General features: G+C 53.9%; 1 protein-coding gene across 1 annotated transcript in view; it reads right to left on the bottom strand.

The window, feature by feature from the left end:
* Positions 1–23,531, bottom strand: part of Hmcn2 (hemicentin 2) — a 146,614-nt gene that overhangs the window by 41,503 nt on the left and 81,580 nt on the right. The window contains 23 exon segments of the mRNA XM_052182128.1: positions 2,548–2,679; positions 3,929–4,010; positions 4,540–4,742; positions 5,504–5,617; positions 5,828–5,989; positions 6,671–6,767; positions 7,331–7,518; positions 7,876–7,989; positions 9,935–10,153; positions 12,067–12,217; positions 12,692–12,834; positions 13,296–13,409; positions 13,519–13,692; positions 14,214–14,405; positions 15,502–15,588; positions 16,698–16,811; positions 17,430–17,597; positions 18,547–18,828; positions 19,932–20,093; positions 21,577–21,696; positions 21,814–21,910; positions 22,551–22,726; positions 23,225–23,348. Of these exon segments, the coding sequence (XP_052038088.1) occupies positions 2,548–2,679; positions 3,929–4,010; positions 4,540–4,742; positions 5,504–5,617; positions 5,828–5,989; positions 6,671–6,767; positions 7,331–7,518; positions 7,876–7,989; positions 9,935–10,153; positions 12,067–12,217; positions 12,692–12,834; positions 13,296–13,409; positions 13,519–13,692; positions 14,214–14,405; positions 15,502–15,588; positions 16,698–16,811; positions 17,430–17,597; positions 18,547–18,828; positions 19,932–20,093; positions 21,577–21,696; positions 21,814–21,910; positions 22,551–22,726; positions 23,225–23,348 (3,415 nt within the window).

Raw genomic sequence — 23,531 nt, 5'->3', positions numbered from 1 at the left:
ATTGACTGGGGGTAATGCTGAAGTTCTGTCTGATTGTCTCTTTCTTTCTTTCTTTCTTTCTTTCTTTCTTTCTTTCTTTCTTTTCTTTTTCTTTCTTTTTTTTTTTTTTTTTTGGTTTTTTGGAGACAGGGTTTCTCTGTATAGCCTTGGCTGTCCTGGAACTCACTCTGTAGACCAGACTGGCCTTGAACTCAGAAATCTGCCTACCTCTGCCTCCCAGAGTGCTGGGATTACAGGCGTGCGCCACCACTACCCAGCTGTCTCTTTCTTTTTAATCCTTACTCCTGCACTGGAGAACCTGTTGACTGACTGAGCCAGCTTGGTCAAAAAACCCCATACCCCACCCCAGAACTCTGAACACCCACAGACGCCTGCAAGCCAGGCTCACAGCAGCCTTATCGTGACAGCCCAAAGGCTGGTTAAGAATCAGTGCTATTTGTTCATAACTTTAATCCTAGCACGTGGGGGGGGGATGGGGGGGGTAGGGGGGTGGGCAGAGGCAGAGGCAGGTAGATATCTGTGAGTTTAAGGCCGGTCTAGTCTACACAGCAAGTGGCCCAACAAGCCAGGGCTACAAAGCCACATGAGGTATTATATAAAGGAACAACGAGAGGCTGGAGAGACGGCTCAGTGGTTAAGAGCACTGACTCTCTTCAGAAGGTCCTGAGTTCAAATCCCAGCAACCACACGGTGGCTTACAACCATCTGTAATGAGATGAGATCTGATGCCCTCTTCTGGGGTGTCTGAAAACAGCTACAATGTACTTACTGTATATATATATATATATATATATATATATATATATATGTATGTATGTATATATATGTATATATATAATGTATTATATAATAAATAATATTTTTTAAAAAAATAAAGGAACAATGAAAAATAAATTTATTTTTTGAAAAAAAAAAGACTGAACCCGGTGCTCAGTGAGATTTCAAAGGCTCAGGCTAAATGGAGCCAGGCAGGTGCAGAAGTCACAGGATGGCGTGACACCATCAGAATGAATATGAATGTCCAGGACAGGCATTTCACGGAAACCAGCAGTGGACTGCTGTGGGTGGGAAGTTGGGGGGCGTGAGTGGTGCCTAATGGCCACCGGGATCCTTCACTGGGCAATAGTGACATCGTAAAACTGATGGTGGCAGTAGCTCCACTCCTGGATGCACCGAAAAGCCTTGAGTGATACTCTTTAAATGGCCGGACTGTGTAGGATGTGAATTGTAGCTCACTAAAGCTACAGTTTGAAAAGCTGGGATATAGCCTGGCGGTGGTGGGAGGCAGAGGCAGGCGGATTTCTGAGTTCGAGGCCAGCCTGCTCTACAGAGTGAGTTCCAGGACAGCCAGGGCTACACAGGGAAACCCTGTCTCGAAAAAACCAAATCCCAACCCCCCCCCCCCCAAAAAAAAAGAAAAGCTGGGATAGAATCTACAGGTGAGTGGGGCAGGGGGACATATTGTCCAGCCACAACCTGAGGTCTCTACAGCTGCTACTAACCCCTCAGAGATGAGCTGTTAGAACCTTCTGCCTGTACTAGAAGGACCGGTGGAGCTGAGACCAGCGGGGGCAGGGGGCACTGCCCTCACCAGGCACTGGCAGCGGGCAGTGACGCCCACATCAGGGAGGCCTCAGTGGGCAGTGCCATAGTATTTACCAGCTGACAGGTTGAGTATCCACAGACTGACCCAGGACAGTCTGACTGACAGGATGGCGAGGTCGAGGGTGAGGAGGAGAGCTAAGATGGAATGACCCATGGCCAAGCAGGTGCAGAGCTGACTGACAGGAGGGGCAGCTCAGAGCAGACCCAAGCCTGGGGATAGCCAGGCCTGAAGAGCCTCTTGTCTTCTGAGTGGAGGGTACAGACACCAGCGACTCCAGCCGGAGTGGCTCCCGATAGTGCCTTCTAGTGGCCAATGGGAACATTGAAGGGCAGATGGGGTATGGCTTCCGTCACAGAGCAGAGGGAGGAAGAGAGGGAAGGGGAAGAGAGGAAAGGGAGGGAGGGAGGGAGAGACAGAGAGAGAGAGACAGAGAAAGATACAGAGAGAGACAGAGAGAGAGAGAGCCAGCCCCAGGTTCAGGTCTTTGACACCCGGCTCTCCCACCCAGTGTTGGGAAGGTGACAGGCAGCCATTCCTGGGGGCGGTCTCTGAGAGTTCACGGCCTGGTCCCACTCCCCCTGCTCCCCGTCTGTGGCTAAAGCTATGCTCTCTCAGCTCCCTGCTCCAAGCACCATGCTTGCAGCTTGCCCCCCTTCCCCCTACTGCTCTGATGGGTTCCTCTCCCTCAGGAACCATCAGCCAAGGTCAGTTCCTTCTCCCTTAAGTTGCTATTATCAGAGCCACACAGAGGAACCCAGGCAGGCTGGCTCCCTGAGGCTCAGCCTCCCCTGCTAGGAGTGCAAGCTTGGACCACCACATTGCACAAAGCCCTCCATCTCTGACAAGACCATTAATACAGAACAACTCCCTGGGCTTCTATTGTCGCTCCATCATGAAGACCTATTCTGTACTAAAATGGCAAGTAGGACATGGCTACTCACCCACGGGCAATCTGTCCTTCAGCCAAGTCACAGTGGGGGCTGGGGTTCCGGACACATCACAAGCCAGGACTAGGGGGCGCCCAGCTACCTGGCTCACCATCTCCCTCTCCGGTTTCTCGAATGTTGGGGGCACTGCAGGAGAGATGGTAGGTTTCTGCACTCTTCCCTGCTCTGCAGGTTTTTCCTCTTGGGCAGTTAGGGGTTTTTGTTTTACACGCTATTGATGGAGGCAGAAGTTGCTTTATTCACAGATGGAACTAGAAAGCCACAGTTTTGAAGTATGTCCAAGGCAGTGTCCCACTGACCCACTCAGCCGGAAAATGGGGAATGGATGGCTCACGGACCAGCAGTCCTTTGGGGTGGGTGTCTGATCTAGATTTTCTTCATCCCATGTGCCTGGTGTCTAATCTATACAGCAAATTAGTGCCCAGTATGCCCAAGGGGAAGGTTCTGCTTTTCTGGGAAACTTGGCAGGCAGAGGAACAGAATTATCCCACTAAGTCCTTCCAAGCATGTCGCAGAAAGAGTCCTATGTGGATTTTTTTTTTTTTTTTGAGACAAGATCTCAGTCTGGTCTCGAGATAGCTATCTTACCTAAGGGTGTAGTTTACATACCTTTAACTCCCGATTTCCTGCTTCCACCTCCCTCCCCTGGGATTATAGGCATGCACCGGGCCCTGATTTTGTGCCACATCCTCACTCCCTTCTTGGCTTTGAGAAACTCAGATCTTGGACATTTAACCCTTGGTGGTATGGCCTCAGTGATCCGCCATTGGTCTCACCCCGCAGCCCTGGGAGCTGCTGGGGGTGACGGACAAAGGATAGGAAGTGGCCAGGTGGAGCAGGGTCCCCAGAACAGTGGTTCCAGGAATGTCCCTGCTGGGGGCCAGGAATGCCAGGAGAGAGCCTGGCTCCTGGCTCCCATGGTCACTCACCCTTACACGGAAGCTTCACACAAGGGCATGACCACAACAGAGAAGGACCAGACTGGCCAGCTAGCTCAGCCCTCCCTCCCCGTGCCTCACCCAGTTTCTGCCAGAAGCCCTTTAGAAAGGTCTGTACTGGCACCTCAGTGGTACCTATTTCCTGGGATGAGCTCTGAGTGTACAGGAGCTTGGTCTCCTCTGTCTGTCTGTCTGTCTGTTCTCCCTCCGTCCATCCGTCTGTCTGTCTCTTCCACTTGTGAATGTAAAATAAGCTCTCTAAAATTCACTCTCCAGAGTCCGTGAATTTCACTCTCCAAATTCATGAGACAAGAACCCCCACACTACCAGTTTGGGGTGGCTTTGGTGACCATTAGGTTTTCTGAGACCCCAGCTCCCACAAGATCATGATAGGCTCTATTCTCAAAATGTTGGGGTCTAAACTGGTCCTGGCTTACCTTGGATGGCAAGGACAAAGGTCCGGGTGGCCTCTCCAGCTATGTTGCTAACTTTGCAGCTGTACACGCCCTTATCTGATGCCTAGGACAGAGTACTTGGTGTTAGTGTGTGGAACAGAGATTCCCCAGAGTCGCCTTGTCTGGGAAGCTATAAGGGAGGTAGGACTGTCTGGCCTCTCTCAAGACCCTGGAAGTGAGGGGAGCAGACTCGGCCCAGTATGCCTTGGTCTGCTCTTTACTGTGGGGCTGGAGCTGGGTCAGAAGATGGGATTCCAAGGGAGAGGAACATATTCATTCAACAAACACTTGAGAGTTTGACCTGCTCCAGAGTGGAAGGACTCTGTTCAAGGTCACTATGAGGCAGAGTAGAGCTGGAGTTCAGTGTGTGTGTGTGTGTGCGTGTGCACATGTGTGTGTATTGTGTTTGTGTGAGTGTGTGCATGTGTATGTGTGTGTATATGTGTGTGTGTGTGTTTGTATGTGTGAGTGTGTGTGTGTGCATGTGTGTGTTTACTTGGGTTAAGGAGATGGCACCCTACATCATCTTAGGTCCAGGCCTATGGAGTCAGGAAGCACTGTGCCCACTGCCCAAGCTACCCACAGCCACTGACCTGTGAGTCCAGGATCTCCAGTTTTTGTCCACCTTGTTGACTCTGAATCCGCTGCCCCAGGGCTAGGGGCTGCTGGTCCTTGAACCAGGTCACAGCTGGCTCTGGGAGTGAATCTGTCTCACAGCTTAGGATGGCTTTGTCCCCTGCTCTGACCTGGACTTCTTCCTGGGGGCCTCCAGGAGCCTGCTTAAAGCTGGGGGGAACTGAGGGCCGGAAAGCACAGTGAGGGGGGACTATTGTCTTGTTTATATTGCCTCCAAACCACCCTGGGTAAATGGCCCAGGGAGGCCCGACCCAGGGCTGCTGGAGGAAGGGGACCCTGGGCCTAGACGTGTGGCAGGGAAGGTGCTGACCACTTTTTTTCTTCCCAGCATCTCCTGACTAGGCAGAGCCTTCTATGGGGTCCCTCAGCCCTGCTACACTGTTCACTCTGGTAGGCAGCCACACCCAGCTGTGAGCTCTCAGAGCCTGGCATAGCTATATATTTACAAATGAATGAACTGCCCCCAGGACTGAAAAGAACTTTCCAGAGAATCTTGGCTGCTAACGCTGCAGACCAGCTTTCCCCCAAGGGAATTCCCAAGACGGAGAATGCTGTCATAGGCTGCAAACCTAGAGTCTCCGACCTTTCTAGCCTAGCTTTTAGTGTTTGCCAGTGTTCTGCCCCCTCAGCTTGACTGCCACTGAAGCTTACAGTGAGCCAAGAACTGCAATTTCCCTTCATCTTCAGAGGGATTGTCACCTTACACACAGGACACCTGGGGCTCAGAGAGGGGGAGACACTAGCCCAAGGTCACAGAGCAAGCCTGTGCATGGTTGCATCAAACCCTGGTGAATCCAACTCTCAAGACTAATTTACCTATCCTCCTGGTGACTGTTTGGAAGCAGGATCCCTAGAGGAAGACAAGGGCTTCCCAGGGGGCTGATGGGAAAAGTAGAGGGGCACAGGAGGGACAGGACATACCCAGAATGTTGAGCTCTACCGTCCTTTGGTCTCGGCCTGCAGCATTGAGGGCTTCACACAGGTAGGTCCCGGCATCAGCTGGCTGTGCTCGCACCAGCTGCAGTGTGTGGGTACCTGTGGGACAGCAGTCCCTGCACCAGCAGCCACAGGGCCCCAGGCTACACTCCATCCCCCCACCCCCCACCCCCCACTCCCTCACCCTCTAACCCCCCCAACCCCAACCCCCCACCCCCGTCCTCCTAACGTGCACAGCCTGTCCCAGGTTTGAACATCTCGGACTCCCAGCAGAGCCTTGAACTGGGCACAAAGCCTCAGTTTACCAACCAGGAAGGAGGAAAACCTCTTGTCCCAGGGAGAGAGGCTGGCCATCCTTGTACCATGTGACCTCGGGGCTTGGGTGAGCATGAACTTCACAGGGGAGGGAGACACTGCTGTTGAGGGTGGCAGTGAGCCGGCTGGTGGTCCAGTCCAAGATTTGTGGTGGTACTGGATGAAGACAGAATTGACAGTTACACGGGTGGAGAGCACAGACCAGGGGGGAACTCACCAAGGAGCTGGCCTAGGCTCTCAGCGCACGCCCTGGTGCATCTCCACACAGCCATTGGAGGGAAAGCTTCATTAGGTAGAGCAGCTTTGCACAAGAGCACAGGGCAGCTTGATCAGAGCAGTATAGCCATTCTCGGAAAGCCACACAGCAATCAGGGGCAGAACCAGGATAGCCTTTTGGGTATCAGATTGTAACTTTGAGGACTATCCAATCCATCCTCAGGGATACAACTGTCCCCACATCCGGGGTCGTGGTGACACAGAGGTCAACTCAGACTTGGGATGGTAAGACCATCTTACCCGTGTTACCTCTTGGAGTAATTCTATACTCACAATGCCAGGCCATCTTCCAGGGTCTGCTGGAAGGTGTTCTTTAGGCACATGTCAGGTACACGGTAGGTGTTCAGGAATGATGATGTAAGGCCTTGGAAGAACACTCCCCATCCCCTGCCCAGGCTGTTCCTGGTTTGGTTGGTCCAAACATGATTGAAGTTTCACAAATGTTCTTTGTCCTGAGACACGGCTGGGCCCAGGCTGGAGTGTCTGAACTCGGAGTATGGGTGCTAGGGTACCCTCATGGAGGGGCAAGGAACCCACGGAGGTCCCCCTCAGCCATCTCACCTTGGACCCTCAGGGTAAAGAGTTTCTCTGCAGAGCCTGCCTGGTTCTCCGCAACACACATGTAGTTGGCAGCATCGGCCACCTCCGCGGTGGAAACCTGGGGGTACAGAAACCAGTACCGATGGCAAGGCCGGCAGCTCTGAGAGGACCTGGGGACGCCATAGTGAATCCCCATACTGCCGGTGAGCACCCCAGTTTCCCCACAGCAGACATGTGAGCTGCAGGTGCTCAGAGTGACCAGGAGCAGTCCCTCTGAGGCCCATCCAGGGCTCTGTGTGGCGTCTTGGGAAGCAAGACTGATGTTGGTTAGTTTTCTGTAACTAAGTGAACCAGAAGGCTATGTGGGGAGCTGTGTTTATCTCCGGGGGAGGGGGAGGGGGAGTCTGTGCAGCTATGATGCGGTGATCTAGATCCTGGTGGTCAGAGCTTGCAAAGGGATGCCACCCTAGGCCTGGGCTGGCCCTGGGTGTAGCACAAGTCTTCCTGATTTTCCAAGAGTGACTGATACTTATGAAAACTGTGTGTGACCAGCTGGGCACCTCACAGATGCTATATGCTGTGTAGGTGACATCCCCATACTCTAAGGGGCCTTTATATGGCCTGGATGACACGGTCCCTTGGTTCCTAGTGCTTTTACCCTGAGAGGGGGTCTGTTCTCACCTTCAAGACCTGTCCCTCCTCTAGGACCTGTAGCCGTGGGCTGGGAGACACAGGCAGCCCATTCTGGAACCATGACAGAACCGGTGCTGGGTTCCCCAGGGCTGGGCATTCTAGGGTGACAGCACTGCTGGCATTCACTGTCACCTCCTCTACCAGCTCCTGTGTGTCTCCAGGGATCACTGGTGGTGCTGGGTGCGAGGGGAAAGCGAGAAGTGGGTTAGGTGTTGGGCTGGGGGTGAACAAGGAAGTCGGTCCCAGATGCTGGCTGGGGTGTCCTTGTGCGCCTCTCCTCTCAGGCCTGGAAGCAGCTAAGCAATCTGGGCTTCTGAGAGGTCACAGTCTACTCAGAGTTACATACATGTAAGACAGTGGCCATCTGGGACTTCAAACCATTTCACTTCCCACTGGCTTCAAAGCCCAAGCTTGCAGCCCTATTATAAACCTTCTGAGCCCAGAGCATTTGTACCCCCACCCTCCAGGGCCCCCCAGAAGGAGGTCTCTCTGGGACCAGAGCCCTCCTGTCCCTCCTCACCAGGGACACTCACTCAACACCAGTAGTTCATAATGCAGCCAGTCTTCGCCCACCTCATTGGAAGCCTTGCAGGAGTACCTGCCCGCATCCTCTGCCTGCACAAGAGGCAGCTGCAGGATTCGGCCTCCTGCAGGGACACAGGACAGGGGCCCGAGCTCAGGCACAAGAGCCCTGAATTCAGAGCAAGGAAGCTCTTTCTCTTCTGGAGGGCCCATGACTCCCTGCCTCATCTGAGAAGTGAAGACATTCAGGTCAAGGGAAGATTAAGTCCTTGCTCAGTTAAAGGCCAGGTCTCAGGTGTAGGCTCAGTAGCAGGAGGACTGTAGGTAGCCCATCTCACAGATGGAAAAATGAGGTTTCCAACAGGGTTAGCAAGAGGACGGAGTTGGCTGTCTGGGCAAAGGTCAGAGAAGGGTTAGCTTCTAGGACAGTGACAGCTGGGGGCAGGGGAGGAGTTACTTGGGACCCTTTGTGACCAGGAGGCAGCTAAGAGCAGAACCTGGTCTATATGTAAGGCTACTGTGTGCTAAGGATTCCAGGTCGGGGAGTCACCAGTCAAGGCTGTGGTTGTGGTTTGATCTTGGTCAGAAAAAGTGTCTCTTGACATGCAGGGCTATCTATGCAGGGGAGGCGAAGGCCACAGTGGAGCTCAGGTGAGGTCTGGGTGGATTTGTGATGAGGATCTATAGGCAATTGAACGTTAACATGCTCAGGGTTGGTAGCCAGGGTCAGAGGTCAGCAGTGGGGCTGAGGTCTATGCTAACATGAGAACCAAATCAGTCGCTAGGATCAGGGATTAACCGAATGCTGGGATTAGTTTGTGTTTGGGATCTGCGTTAGGGATCTTCCCATGGCTGAGCCCCAGGATTTGAGTCTGGGGTCCCAGGCTGAGGCCAGCAGCAGGTTAGAGGTCAGTGCAGGAATTTTCGGCTTGGACAACCTCCACATGAATGGAGTCTCCGCATCGGAGACTGTTATAACTGACCTCCTGTCCTCCATCCAGCCCCAGTGCTAATCTGGACCTGGCAGGCTACCATGCAGATGCTAAGCCAGGGACACCCCCCCAAACCCTCCCCCCCAACAGCAACAGCAGTGGTCTGTGGTGGGGTGGGGCAGACAGGCAAGCCTCATTTCAGGGCCTTTCATTTCAAAGCCGTTTCATAAAAGATATTTCAAAATAAGGTCCACTTAAACAATTAATAAAACCTCTAATAAGGAAATATTTTAAATGGCAAAACAAAAGTAGAAAATTTTCATAATCTGTAAGCTATGAAGATAGCATAGACCTCAAAAGCCAGGGAGAAGATCTTGCACGGGATGGTAATTGGCCAGAGGTCAGTTTTGAATGTTTTCCCTCTGAAGCTGTTCACATTAATTTTTCTCTCACTGGTTTGGGGTTTTTAATGAGTAGAGTGGCTGTCCAGTGAACCCAGGGGTCTGCCCGCCTCTGCCTCTGCGGCGCTGGGATTGTGGCGTGTGCCAGCACTCCTGGCTTTTCCATGGGTTCTGAGGATTAGCTGGAGCTCCTGCTTGGCTGGCAGGTACTTTAGGGGCTGAGCCTGTGATCTCCATTGCCTTCCCTCCTGCCTCAGGATCTTTACATAAGAGACTCACCTCCCCAGGGTAGTGGTTCTCAACCTTCCCATGCTGTGACCCCTTAATACACAGTTCCTCTCGCTGTGGGGACCACCCCCCCAACCATAAAGTTATTCCTCCTGTTGTGGGGACCTCCAACCATAAAGTTATTTTCCATATAACTTTCCATATAAAGCTACTTCATAACTGTAAGTGTGCTACCGTTATGAATCGTAATGTAAATATCTTAGATGCAGGGTATCTAATGTGTGACCCCCCAAGGGGCTATGAGAACCACTGCCCTAGAGAATCACACCATTTTCCTGAGCATTTGAGGTCAATAGAGATCCTAAAGCTAAGACGTGGGCTCTGGCTTGGCCTGCGAAGCTCACTTTAAAAGCTAGGCACAGAAAGTAGCCCCATGCAACCGTTATCCTATGTTTGGGAGTTTCAGTGATGCTCTGGGGTGGTCACCTCACAGGCAGCATCTGGCCTACCTTGCAGCACCGAGACCCCATCAGCAGCTGACAGGGGCTGACCCTCCCTGTACCACGAGAGCTCTGGTGGTGGAATGGCATTGGTATCGCAGTACAGGTAAGCTGGGTTGTTCTCCACAATCTCTCTGTACTCTGTCACCCCGCCCTGGGCCTCCTCCTCATGGGGCAGGGGCTCGAAGCCTGTATCAACATCGGCCATCTTCTGGAATATAGGGGGCACTGCATGGAGGGAGACCAAGCCATTAGGAATACAATAAAGGATTAAGGCTGCTCACTACTACTGCCAACCAGCTTGGGAGGTACTGCCACACCCTGCTGCACAAGTCACTCCCTGTAGTCAGGCCAAGACATCTTTTCACTTCCCTAGGGACTCCTGTGAAGCTGCCACATGAGCTTTAGGAAAAGCCCCTTGTTCTGTGGACCTCACATCTAACTGGCCTCAGAGAAGCCTGGTGGCACACCTGCCACCCTAGCACTTAGAGGCTGAGGCAAGAGCACCACAGTGCCAGGCCAGCTTGGGCTACAGGAAGACTTTGGCTCAAAGACGTTTGCTCGGAAGAGCAAAATCAAATAAGATAAAAAATGACTTTGTAACATGGGAAGCTTTTTGAAGGGAGTTAGGCAGTTGCCAAGAGTTAGCCTACATTTCCTTCCGGCACTCAGAGGCACAAAGCTCTTCGCAGTTAGGACCTGAAGGGGCCCCCAGGCCACCTGCTTTAGTGAGAGCATTATCTTTTTCTTTCTTTGAGACAGGGTCTCACTGTGTAACCTCAACTGGCCTCAAACTCTCGGAGATCTACCTGTCTTTGCCTTGGGGTGCTGGGATTAAAGGCGTGTGCCTCCATGCCTGGTTCAGAACACCTGCATTTTGCAAAGGACAAAACCAAGGCCCACAGGAAACCAGTGACATACCCAGGTCATACAGCCCTGTTGTGGTGGTTTCAGTGGCCTTGTTGGAGGAAATGAGTCTCTGTGGGGTAGGCTTTAAGGTCTCATATATATGCTCAAGTTCGGCCCAGTGTAGGACACAGTGCCCTTCTACAGCCTTCGGATCAAGCTCCTTCAGAGCTTCAGGAGCACGCTGTGCTCCATCTCTAGAACCATGCCTGCCTGCATGCTGCCGTATCTCACCATGATGATGATGATGGACTGAACCTCTGAAATTGTAAGCCAGCCCCAATTAAATGTTGTCCCTTGGGCTGGAGAGATGGCCAGCGGTTAAGAGTACTGACTGCTCTTCAGAACGTCCAGACTTCAAATCCCAGCAACCACGTGGTGGTTCACAACCACCCGTAATGAGATCTGATGCCCTCTTCTGGAGTGTCTGAAGACAGCTACAGTGTACTTACATATAATAATAAATCTTAACCAAAAAAATGTTGTCACTTATAAGAGTTGCTATGGTCATGGTGTCTCTTCCCTGCCAAGAAACCCTAAGACAGCTGTGATGACAGGGCCAGGATGAGGGGGCTGAAGGACCAGATGTGGCAAAGAAGAAAAGGTGTCTTCTTATCAGGCTGCTACAGCATACTGTGTGGCAAAATCTGTTCTTCCTTCATTTGACTTGACCTCAAGCCTTCCTGCTTCCTTTCCTGTGTCCCTTCCTGCCTCCAGGCTTCCCAGCCTCCCAGCCTCCCTTGCAGCCTCCCTTGCAGCATCCCAGCCTCCCTTGCAGCCTCCCAGCCTCCCTTGCAGCATCTCAGCCTCTCTTGCAGCCTCTCAGCCTCCCGTGCAGCCTCTCAGCCTCCCTTGCAGCCTCTCAGCCTCCCTTGCAGCATCCCAGTTTCCCTTGCACCCTTCCAACTCCCCCCCCCCTGCTTCTCCTCAGCCTCTTTGTCCGCTCTCTAGCTTTTCTTTCTCCCTGACTTCTCTGCCTGCCTCCCAACCACTTAATCCTGATTTAAGGCTGGAGCCACTCTCTTCTGAACCTCATTCCTCAGCCACAGAAAACACAGACCCATTCTGTATCTGAGATACTGAGACAGATGGTCCATGGAGAATGCCTCTGTGGAGTGGAAGGCTCAGCTAATGTCCCTGCTATGGGTCACACCCTTCTACTTGGAGGCAGCATCCTGTCTTAGGCCCACTGGTTGCCATCACCCAGCCTACCCTGCAGTAGGTACCACACGCACCTTGGATGAGAACATTGAAGTCCTGGTCATCCTCACCAGCCATGTTGGTGGCCACACACAGGTATCGGCCAGAGTCAGAGACCTGTGTGGGATGGATCTGGAGCAGGCGCCCCTCCCCCAGGACACTGAGCCGCTGGCTGGGGGTCACAGGCTGGGGGACAATAGAGATGGACCAAGATGAAAAATCAAAATTATTTATTTGTTTTAAGGCAGGATCTCAGATAGCCCAGGCTGACTTCAAACTCACTATGTAGACAAGGATGACCTTGAACCCTTGACCCTCCTGCCTCAGCTTTCTAAGTGCAGGGATTACAAGTATGTGCCACCAGACACCCTATTTTATATCTTAATAAATAAAACTCAGACCATAATGTAAAGTGACGGGATTCTCCAGGACTCTGTCAAAACAAACCCGTACATTCTCAAAAGCAGAAAAGAAGCAAGGGAGTTGACAGAAGAACTCAATGGTTGGGAAGTGCTTTGTTTTGTTATCATTAAAAACCCAAGGGTGAGCAGGGCCTGCTCTGGGGCTAGGCACTTCCAGAGCTTCTTTCTGGAAAGATGCAAGCAGGGCTACTGAAACTCAAAGGTGAGCATCTCAGGTTGTCTGGGGTCCAGCACACACCCTTCCGTCCTTGTACCAGCTGATGGAGGGTGGGGGCACGGCCCAGCATTCGCACTCCAGGGTCAGAGAGCTGTTGACTTTAGTCTTCACTTCCTTCACGCTGACCTCCCCCGAAGGGTCATCTTTGGAGATGGACGGGGGGACTGAAAAGTCACAGGCTGTATGAGGAGTGGACCTTGGGAGGGTCCTGAGACCCTGACCCACTGGCCTTAGGGATAGCTCCCTAAGGATGCGGCTGATAAATAGGACTCTGGAAAGAAATACATCTGTACCTACTTAGGATTGGAGAGGGCTAAGGGACAGGGGTGAAGCAGGGGGTTTCTGTGGTGGTCTCTAGAGGGACTTTTGGGGGCCCAGTTGTCAAACTGAGGGACCCCAGGTTGCATCTCCATACTAGTAGGAAGCCAGGGCTGGGGGAGGGATGGGAGCAACATGACCAAAGTCTTATCCTTCCTTTCCCACCAAGGCAAGGATGGGAAATGGCAGAGATCCCCTCCCCCCAGTTGTCTGTGACTCTCAGGGAAGACGACCACAGGAAGGGGTCCTGGGGTCTCAAGTGTGGCAGCACTCCTGTGCCTGTCCCACCAATGTCCCGGGGGCTCACTGAGAACTTCCACGTGGTAGTTCTTTGTCGCCTCCCCCAGCTCGTTGGTGACGACACAGGTGTACTGGCCGGCATCTTCCTTCTGGGCATTCAGGATCTGTAGTCCATGGGTACCTGATTGGGGATCCGTGGCCAGAGTTACCCCTAACAGGGTTTCACATAGACGCAAGCTCGGATTGACCCAGCTCAGGGACAATTTCAGAGCCCACCCCAGAAGCATCACCTGGGAGGAGCTGGATGTTCTTGGAGGCCTCGAAGGGCAACCCGTCCTTCATCCAGGTGATATTGGGGGATGGGAAGGCCAGGGCCTCACAGATCAGGGAAATAGGATTGTTGATGGTCACAGTTACTTCCTCGTTGGCGTTCTTCTCAGGCACTCCAAGGATGGTGGGGACCACTGTGAGCGGGAGGCAGCAAGGCCTTGGCTAACAGGGTCCAGCCTGAGCCTGGGGGACCCTGATGACCAGGACAGCTAGGACCCTAGGCTTCTCCTTGGTGCTGTTTTGTGTGAGGAGAGTGGAAAATGCAGCTCAGGGCAGCCACACCCTCCTCCACCATCAGCCACACTTACGGGACAAGATGAATGACCAATGTCCCCAACATTCACTCAATGGCCTTGCTACTTATTCAACCCAAACCTTCTTGGTTCGGAGGATGAGGAGGGGGACTTCTGGTCCAACTGCTTCTTGGGTCCTAAACTTTCTTTTCTTTCTCCTGCAGGGGGCACTGTTACTGTTTGGGCATGAACTGTCACAGGAAAGGCTTGCCTGCAGAAAGCCTGGTCCCCAGCAGTGGTTGCTATAGAGATCTGGCTGCTCCTCCGATTTTTTTTTCTGTCACTCTTGGAATAGTGCTTGCTGTGGAAACTTGGGGTTCCCTCCTGCAGCATCCGGTGACCGGGGGAGGCCCAGCACTCACCCAGGATGCTGAGCTGTGTGTGTTTGGTCTTCTCCCCCACAGCGTTGCTAGCGATGCAAGAGTAGTGGCCAGCATTGGACAGATTGGCCTGAGGGATCCACAAGAAGGCCCCATCTGGGGACATCTCGTAAGGGTCTCCAACAGTCAGGGACTGGCCGTCTTTGAACCATGTGACCTTGGGTGGCGGGTGGCCTATACAAAGAGGAGACAGTGAGATCCTTGAGCAGGCTCTGACCAGGTGGGCCCAGGGGTCAGAGGAGACTCCCGGCCCTCTGCACAGAAGTGGAGTTTGCATCCTCATTTAGGATGTGCAGCAGGAATAGCCTGGGCTTGGCATAGATGGGCAAGACCCATTTTTCCATCTATCTGTCCTTTTGTCTATCCACTCTTCCACCCATCTACTTGTCTTCCTACCTTACTGCATGCTCAAGAATTGATCTTTCTATCCATCTGTCCATCTATCTTCCTACCCACTTAAGACACATGTTTTATTCTACCTATTAATCCATTCTTCTATCTCTTCATTCATCCATCCATCTACCTACACATTCATCCATCCATCCACTCCCATCTTCCTATTCATCTACCCACCCACCCATCCACGCCCCACCCATCCATCTACCCACCCATCCATCCATCTATCCATCCATCCATCCATCCATCCACCCATCCATCCATCCATCCATCTACCCACCCACCCATCCACGCCCCACCCATCCATCCACCCATCTATCCATCCATCCATCCATCCATCCATCCACCCACCCACCCATCCATGCCCCACCCATCTATCCATCCACCCACCCACCCATCCACCCTCCCATCCATCCATCCACCCATCCATCTACCCATACACCTATCCATCTATCATTCACTCATTCATTTATCATCTATCATCTTTGGTCAAACACCTAATAGAATAGAATCTATCTATTCTCCCATCCATTCATTCACTGTCTTTCTCTTTGCACAAATATCCACCCACCCTTTGACCCTCAAGTATCAGAGGGAACCTAGTCTTCCAGGCAGTGGGGGAGCCATGGGCTCAAGGATCTCAGACAGGGTTAGAATAAGGTCTTGTGTGTGGTCAGCGGGGTGGGGGCCATGAGGTCCTAGTGCAGTGGGGACCTGGGAAGGTTCTGGCAGGTCACTGTAGTCGGCAAAGAGCAGAGCAAACAGTACGTGAAAGCAAGTGGGGCCTGAGGCAGAGTGAAGATGTAGCTTGTTGGTGGGTAGCCACGGGTTGGGGACTGGCTAAGGCAGGCTTGTCATGCCGCACGGCCCTCACCTGTGGCGTTGCACACCAGCTGGGCAGTCTGTCCCTCAGGCACCTTGATCACTTCCTCCAAGTCTTCATTTGCAATGCTGGGAGGAACTAGGAGAAGAGAGTTGTCAACCGGGTGGCCCATCCAGACTACCCATCCACAGAGCAGGAAGCTGTTTCCTGTGCCTCAGTTTCCCCATTCCCCTTACTCCACCCAGAGTCAGTGCAGTGAATTGTTGCTGCTGGGAGACTTTGAACAGACAAGTGAGTGTGGTGTTCACTATCAGTTTCCCCCACTTTGGGTTGATTCTTACTGTTTCTGGAAAATTTGAACAAAGCTTCAGAACAGAGGATATGTATGTGTGTGTGTGTTTGTGGTGTGAGTGTGTGTTTGTGGTGTGAGTGTGTATGTGTATGTAGTATGTGGTGTATGTGTGTTTATGTGTGTATGAATGGTTTGTGGTGTATATGTGTGTGTGGTGTGTGTGCATGTGTGTGGATTATTTGTGGTGTATATTGTGTGTGTGGTGTGTTTATGTGTGTATGAATGGTTTGTGGTATATATGTATGTGTGTGTAGTGTGTGTGTACGTGTGTGTGAATGATTTATGGTGTATATGTGTGTATGAATGGTTTGTGGTATATATGTGTGTATGCATGTGTGTGAATGGTTTGTGACATATGTATGGTACATGTGTGTATGGTGAATATATGTGTGTGTGCCATGTGCATGTGTTTATAGTATATATATATTGTGTGGTGTATGTGTGGTATGTGTGTGTATTGTGTGAATGTGTGGTGCGTTTACATGTGTATGGGTATGCACATGTGTATAGAGGCTAAAGGTAAGTCTTAAGTTTCATTCCCCAGGGACCATGCACTTAAAAATAAAAACAAAATTAAAGACTCCCCAGGGTCTCTGGCCAAGAATTTGCGGAGCAGGCTGGGCTGGCCGGCCAGGGAACTCAGGGCTCTCCAGGGAAGTCAGTCCCTAAGAGTTGGGATTCTGAGTGAATGACATCACACCCAGATCGTTTTCCTTGTACTTGGGATCTGGGATCAATCATGGGTCCTCACATTTGTACAGCAAGCACTGTATTGACAGAGCCACCCCAGACCCCAGAACATTCAGAGCCCTTCCCAATCTCTGCCTGCCCTGGAAGCGCCCCAGTGGGAGGAGAAGGCTCCCGGTGCTCCTGAGAACTTAGAGATGCGTCCTACCCAGGACCTCTACACTGAAGTTCCTCCGGGCCTCCCCAGCCTCATTGCTGGCCAGGCACGAATAGAGGCCTCTGTCCTGCTCCTGTGCCTGGGGCATCTTCAGCATCCAGCCACCTGGGGAGGGAAGGGGAGGGGTAGGCGGCTCAGGAGCCTCTCTCTGCTCACGATGTCAAACACTAATATACAAGGATCTGCCTCCCAGGGTTCCATTCCTCAGGCAGGGAACTGGAGGCCCGAGACAGTGAACCAAAAAGCCTGATCGAACGCAGTGTCCTCTGGCAGAAGGAACTGAGCTGCTGGCTCTGTGGCTCTGGGCTAGGGCTGAGGGACAGCAGAGAGCGACACAGCCCTGGTCTACTTCAGATGCTCATTTTGTCTCAAGAGGCCCAGAAAAGAAAAGCCTTCTCTTCCAGGGACCTTTGAAGTAGAGCTAGTTCCCCACAGAGAAGCACAGATCTTGTAAGAGAGCTTGGGGCAGATAATGCACACATATATCACTGTTATTTCTACACTCACGGCAGACATTACAAATTGATTCCAGGTCCCCTTTCTGCGGGCCTAGTTCCTGTCTCTGTGTTTCTGTCTATACAATGGCTCAGACAACTTCTACAAAGTGGGAAATGTGTTTTGCAATCCCACAACTAATGAGTCACTGAGGCCTGACAGCTCAGGGTCAGAGGTCATAGGCATCTGACAAGCTGACCCTGAAACACATCTGACTTAGTGCCTTACCTGCCAAGAGGTAGGCGCCCTCTCCGGGGCTGATTGGCTGTCCTTCCCGAAACCACTGGACTGTCGGGGGCGGGACCCCTGCAGCCTCGCAGAGCAATGTCAAGGAGCCGTGTAAGGTAATAGTGACATTGGTCAATGAATCCGAGTCTCCAGTAAGATGAGGAGGTGCTAGACCCAGGGAGATCCAAAGTCAGAGTGTGGACAGGAGCTTTGCACTCAAGTTCTGTCTGTTCAGAGACTCCAAGCCCTATTGAGAGGGATGAGGAACTGGGAGGGCCCCAGCTGCTTCCATCAAAGATGTGATATCTACAAGGATATTAATTTTGGCCACAAGTGGGCTTTTGGGATCAGGCAGGCATCTCAAGAGTTCGCTTTCCCTATACTTTCAGAGGTAGAGAGAATTCTCTCTCTCTCTCTCTCTCTCTCTCTCTCTCTCTCTCTCTCTCTCTCTCTATCTCTATCTCTCTCTCTCTCTTGAATTCCTCATCTTCTTGTCTCTACTTCCTGAATGCTAGGGTGACAGGGCCTGGTTCACTCAATTCTGGCCATGAACCCAGGACTTTGTTGGTAGAATGCTAAGTGAGCTATACCCAGCTGCATGCACCCATGTACCCAGTACCATGGGTACCATGTACCCAGTACACAGTATGTAAGACCCACTGGGGGCCCAGAACACACACGTACCATCACCATTATGCCTACACTCACTTAGACATTATGAATTAGCAATCAATTATATTAGCATTCACGAGGTAGAGACTATAGTATAGGGCAGGAGCCAAGCCGGGCAGAATGCCGACCAAGGCAAGCCCACATCCACCCCTGGGTGAAACAGCACTGCTCCTACGTAGGTTTCCTACCCAGTATCCCCCAAGAACATCACACCAGCCACATAGACCCTGGATTGACAGAAACAGGGTGAGGGAAAGCCAACATGGGAGGGAAGGAAGGAGGTGGGTGTTTTGAGAACAGGCACACTGAGGGCCCCACTGGCCATGGTCCCCAGTGGCAGCCTTCATCAGAGCCCAGACTGAAGAAGCCCCCAAAGCTGCCTGTAGTGTCTGGGCCTGGCCTGGCCCTGGTCTCTCCGTCCTCCCCACAGGCCACTGGTCCTCACCCAGCACGGACAGTGCAAACCTCCTCTCGGCACGCCCAGCTGCATTCTCAGCCACACAGCTGTAGCCGCCGGCATGCGAGGCCTGAGCCCGGTCCACGCGTAGGCTGTGGTTCTGATTCTGGAGCTGCAGGCCGGGCTCCATCTTGACAGGCCGACCATCCTTCTCCCATGTCACCACCGGCAGGGGCTTCCCTGTGGCATTACAGTCCAGGGTGGCGTTTCCATCCTGGATCACGGAGACTGTTGTGAGGGGCTCCCAAAGGCCAGTGACCTGAGGTGGGACTGAGGTGAAGAGGAAGTCGTTAGGGCCAGCTGCTACCAGGCACAGCAGGTGCTAAGGCCTGGCTTGATGTGGCCATTTAGACCTCTGTTCCTCCTCGTACTCACTGCATGCTGTGTGACCTTGCCTGTCCCTGTCACCTGTCTGAGCCTTTCCATCTCTGTGGCACAGTGACAGCTGCATCCGTGGGCAACCTCCCAGACACACTGGGGATCTGAGTGGGCCGCTCCTTGGGAAGTAGAGCCAGCCACTCTTGGTCTGTGTACGTTCAGTCCCGCGAGCTGGAGTTTCTCTCTAGGTTGCCCACGCCTGCTTTGAATGTAATTCCTTCCGCTTTGCCTTGCCAATAGGAACTACAGTGCCTGGTACCTGTGTGGGACTCGTTTTCTAGCACATCTGCTGTGTCCTGTAGCTCAGGCTGGCCTTGAATTCAGTGTGTGACTGAGGATGACCTTGAACTGATCTCCTGCCTCCCTTCCCAAGTGTTGGGATTATAAACTAGCAAGCACTCGATCAGCTCAGCTGCCTCATCCCGAGAGCATGGTTTTTACAAGGCCAGAATAGCTCTTTTCTTTTTCCCTAGCACGTGTGTGTGTGTTGCATGCAGCATGTTTGCTTGTGTGCATTCACATGTGTGCACAGATATGCAAGCATGTGGAAGCCTGAGGTCTGTATACAGACTCACCCTCAGCTGTTCCTCTGCCTAATTCACCAAAGCAGGGTCTCTCAATCGAACCCAGAGCTCACCAATAGAGCTAGTCTCACAAGCCAGCTTGCTCGGGGGGGGGGGGGGGGGGGCTGTCTCTGCCTTCCAAGGTGAGGACCCAAGTAGACTGCCATGTCCACCTGCCACTTACGCAGTCTCTGGGGATTCACACTTTCTCTAGCAGGGTTCACGTCACCATGCCTGGGCTCCATGGGAGCTTTGTGACCATCCCTCTCCCAAACATTCCAGGGCATGCTTTCCCCTTCGAGGCCACACAGGGCACTGTCCAGGCTGGAAGGGCAGGCATGTGCCCAGCCTTGCTGTGCCCCCCCCACCCGCCGCGTTCTAGGTTTCAGATCCACCCGCTCACCCACCCTCCCCAGCCCCGGCCGGGCTCACCCAGAACCTCCAGCTGCTGCTCCTGGCTGCTGCTCCCAGCTGCGTTGCTGCACTCACAGGTGTATGTCCCCTCCTGGGCCGACTGGGCCTGTCCCAGGTACAGCAGCCTCCCGACTGCCAACACCTGTTCCAGGCCGTCCCCCTCCCCAGGCAGCGGCTGACCTGGGGCAGTGAGAAAAGGTCCTGGTCCAGGGACTTGAGGTCCTTTCACAAGGAACAGTGGTCCTCCCAACCGCTAGCTCCTCCTCCAGGTGCCCCCATACATGACACCTCCTCCAGGAAGCCTTCCCAGAATCCTGGCAACCCTCTGAGCTGCCATACTCCCCCAGCTTTGGAGTTCCGAGCATGCCCTTCCCCATCCCACTGGAGATAAAGCCAAACCCTTCATAATGGCCCCCTGCTCACTCCCCATCACTCTACGGACCATTTCACCACTAAGTCCTTTCTGGCTAACTCTGCTACCGGCCTACTGACCCCTCTGCTGTCCCCCAAACATGCTTGCCTTGTTCCTGCCCCAGGGCCTTTGCACCTACCATGACCTCTGCCTGGAATGTTTCTCTTTGCTCAGCATTTTCTCTCACCTTGGGTCAAATAGCCCAGCCACATACAACTTAACATTCCAAATCCTGGCCGCACCTGCCTTTCCCTTTGTAACCTACTCCCCAAGGCCCGGACTCACGTCCTAACTTTCTGCTTGTCACCTGCCCAGCCAGGGCTTGGGAAATAGCATCCTGGCAGAAATGATAGGGATTTGGGGACTGAAGATCAGTCTACTGTCACAGGCTAGAAGAGGCCTGCAGGTGGGGCAAAGCAGCGCTCTGTAGCTGACTGGTCGGGAATCCAAGGGCTGAAAACCCACACATTCATTCACTAAGGCAGTCGGGTCCTGGGTGGGGGTGCTGGGAGAGAGGGTACTGGGTCAGGAGGTGCTGGGTGAGGAGATGCTGAGTGAGGGAGTGCCAGGTAAGTTGAGCGGAGTTACAGGGTGCTGGGTGAGGGGGTTCTGGGTCAGGGGGTGCTGGGTGAGGGGGTGCTGGGTGCAGGGTGCTGGGTGAGGGGGTGCTGGGTGAGGGGGTGCTGGGTGCAGGGTGCTGGGTGAGGGGGTGCTGGGTGCGGGGTAATGGGTGAGGGGGTGCTGGGTGCGGGGTAATGGGTGAGGGGGTGCTGGGTGAGGGGGTGCTGGGTGAGGAGGTGCTGGGTGCAGGGTGCTGGATGAGGGAGTGCTGGGTGGGGGGTGCTGGGTGAGGGGGTGTTGAGTGAGGGGGTGCTGGGTGGGGGGTGCTGAGTGCAGGGTGCTGGGTGGGGGTGCTGGGTGAAGAGAGGTGCTGGGTGCAGGATGCTGGGTGAAGAGATGCTGGGTGAGGGGGGTACTGGGTGAGGGGGTGTTGAGTGAGGGGGTACTGGGTGAGGGGGTGCTGGGTGAGGGGGTGCTGGGTGAGGGGGTGTTGAGTGAGGAGGTGCTGGGTGAGGGGGTACTGGGTGAGGGGGTGCTGCGTGAGGGGGTGCTGGGTGAGGGGGTACTGGGTGAGGGGGTGCTGGGTGAGGGGGTGCTGGGTGAGGGGGTGCTGGGTGCAGGGTGCTGGGTGCAGGGTGCTGGGTGCAGGGTGCTGGGTGAGGGGGTGCTGGGGGGGGACAGCCATCCTACCATCTTTCCTCCATGAGATCTTGGGGAAGGGAATGCCCTGGCAGTCGCACGACAGTCTGGCGGCCTGTCCCTCAGTCACGGTGAGAGTGTAGGGCTCCTTTGAAGGGAATGCTGGAGGGACTGATTCAGAGCAGACAGGAGTTGAGGGTGGGTGTGGGGTAGGGGTAGGGGGTAGGGAGGGTCGTATCCTGGGGTTCAGATAGGTATCCCTTCTCCCAGGGACCTGGAGACCCTCACCCCAGACATGCAAGCTGAAGTGCTTCTCAGAGCGGCCGGCCGGGTTAACAGCCTCACAGGTGTAGTGACCTGCATCCCACACTGCCACGCGGTCCACCTGGCCAGGAGCAAGCAAAGGTCGTGTCACCCCTAGACAGACTCGTCATGCTCCTCATGCCACGTGACCTCACTGAGCACGTTCCCTGCCTGGAATGTCAAGCATCTCCCTGCCCAGGGCACCACGAGGTTCCTAGAAGTCAGGGCCTCTCCGTGGTGCCTTTCTGGCTCCTCCACATCATGTGCATAGTTCACATTTGCTAGGAGGCTGGGAGCATGGTGATCCAGTCCTACACCAGCCCTTCATCCATTCCACAGCCCTCAGAATGTCCATAGAACCAACCAGCGTTGAAGCTGGACGGTGAAGGATGATGGGTAAAGGATCTGCCGTCTAGGGTCTGACCCTGATGGGGTGGGCAGGTACCGAGGCTGCACCGCGTGGCTTTGGAGGGTGAAGGGGAAAAAGAGGAAAAAATGAACGAGTGGCTCTCAGAGACAGGAATGGTCATAGCACAAGACAGGGGCAGGGGAGGGAGGGGCCGCCAGCGTATGCCAGGGTCCTCGGAGGGCTCTGTCTCCCCGTGGGTGATCCTTGGCTACACTGAACTGTACAGTGCTCACGGGGACCTGGGACACCCTTAAGTCCTGCCCTGCCCCTGCTCGTTCAACTCCTCCGGGCAGCCAGCTGCACTGCGGCACACCTCCAGCAAGGCCTTGTCTGCAGAGAGGCGGATGCCAGGGTGAGGCTCCAGGGGTCTTCCGTCCTTCTGCCATCTCAGCACGGGCGGCGGAACGGCATGGCTCTGGCACTCCAGGGCCACCGACTCATTCACCACAACAGACATGTTCAGCTCTTCTCCAAGGATGCTGGGGGGCACTGTGGGTGCGGACGGGGAAGGGGCCCCTAAAGTAAATAATAGGACTCCAGGAGAGGCCACAGAGGAGTTAGCCTAGCCAATTCCTACAGGCAGGAGCAAACCCCGGGGTGTAGGAAGTTACACCCCATCTGGCCTAGTTACACCTCAGTCCTGCTCTGTAGGCTTGGTGACAGGCTACCTGCTGAACCCGCCCCTGTCAACAGCGGGCTTTCCTCCTGACTGTGTATACTGCCCCAACCCTGTGGCCTAGTGCTTCTTCTCTAAGCCCAGAGCTCCTGGCCATGTGTGGCCACCTGCCTGCCACCTGCCCACCCACAGGGACAGGTCTCCAGTGTCTATTTGCAACCAAAGGACAGGTGGAAACTCCGGTCTCTTCCATCTGGACCCTAGCTGACCTTGGGTGCATGGCCACCCCAGTTTAGCTTCTTGGAATGGCTGGCCTATAGCAATGACCACCCTGCCCCACCCCCAGCCCCCGTCCCAGGCTTGAGACTCACTGTGAACTTGCAGGACAGCGTCCCGGCGGTCCTCACCCACAGCGCTCACTGCTACACAGGAGTAGCTGCCCGCATCAGAGGCACGGGCACTGGCCACAGTGAGGACCTGGCCTCCAGGGAAGACCTGCACCCCCAGAGGCAAGTCTGCATTAAACACAGCTCTTACTCCCCAGATAGTGCCTGCTCTCACAAGCCAGCCCTTGTTCCACACTACCTGGACCCTGCTCCAGACCCCTGAGAGACCCCGAGGCAGGAGAGTCACAAGCTGTACCCCTGACCTCAGCACTCCTGCTGGCTGGTGGCAGTT

The sequence above is a fragment of the Apodemus sylvaticus genome, chromosome 5 (assembly GCF_947179515.1).
Source record: "Apodemus sylvaticus chromosome 5, mApoSyl1.1, whole genome shotgun sequence".
NCBI lineage: Eukaryota > Metazoa > Chordata > Mammalia > Rodentia > Muridae > Apodemus > Apodemus sylvaticus.
The sequence above is the reverse complement of the archived record's forward strand: the minus strand, read 5'-3'. Positions and strand labels throughout refer to the sequence as shown.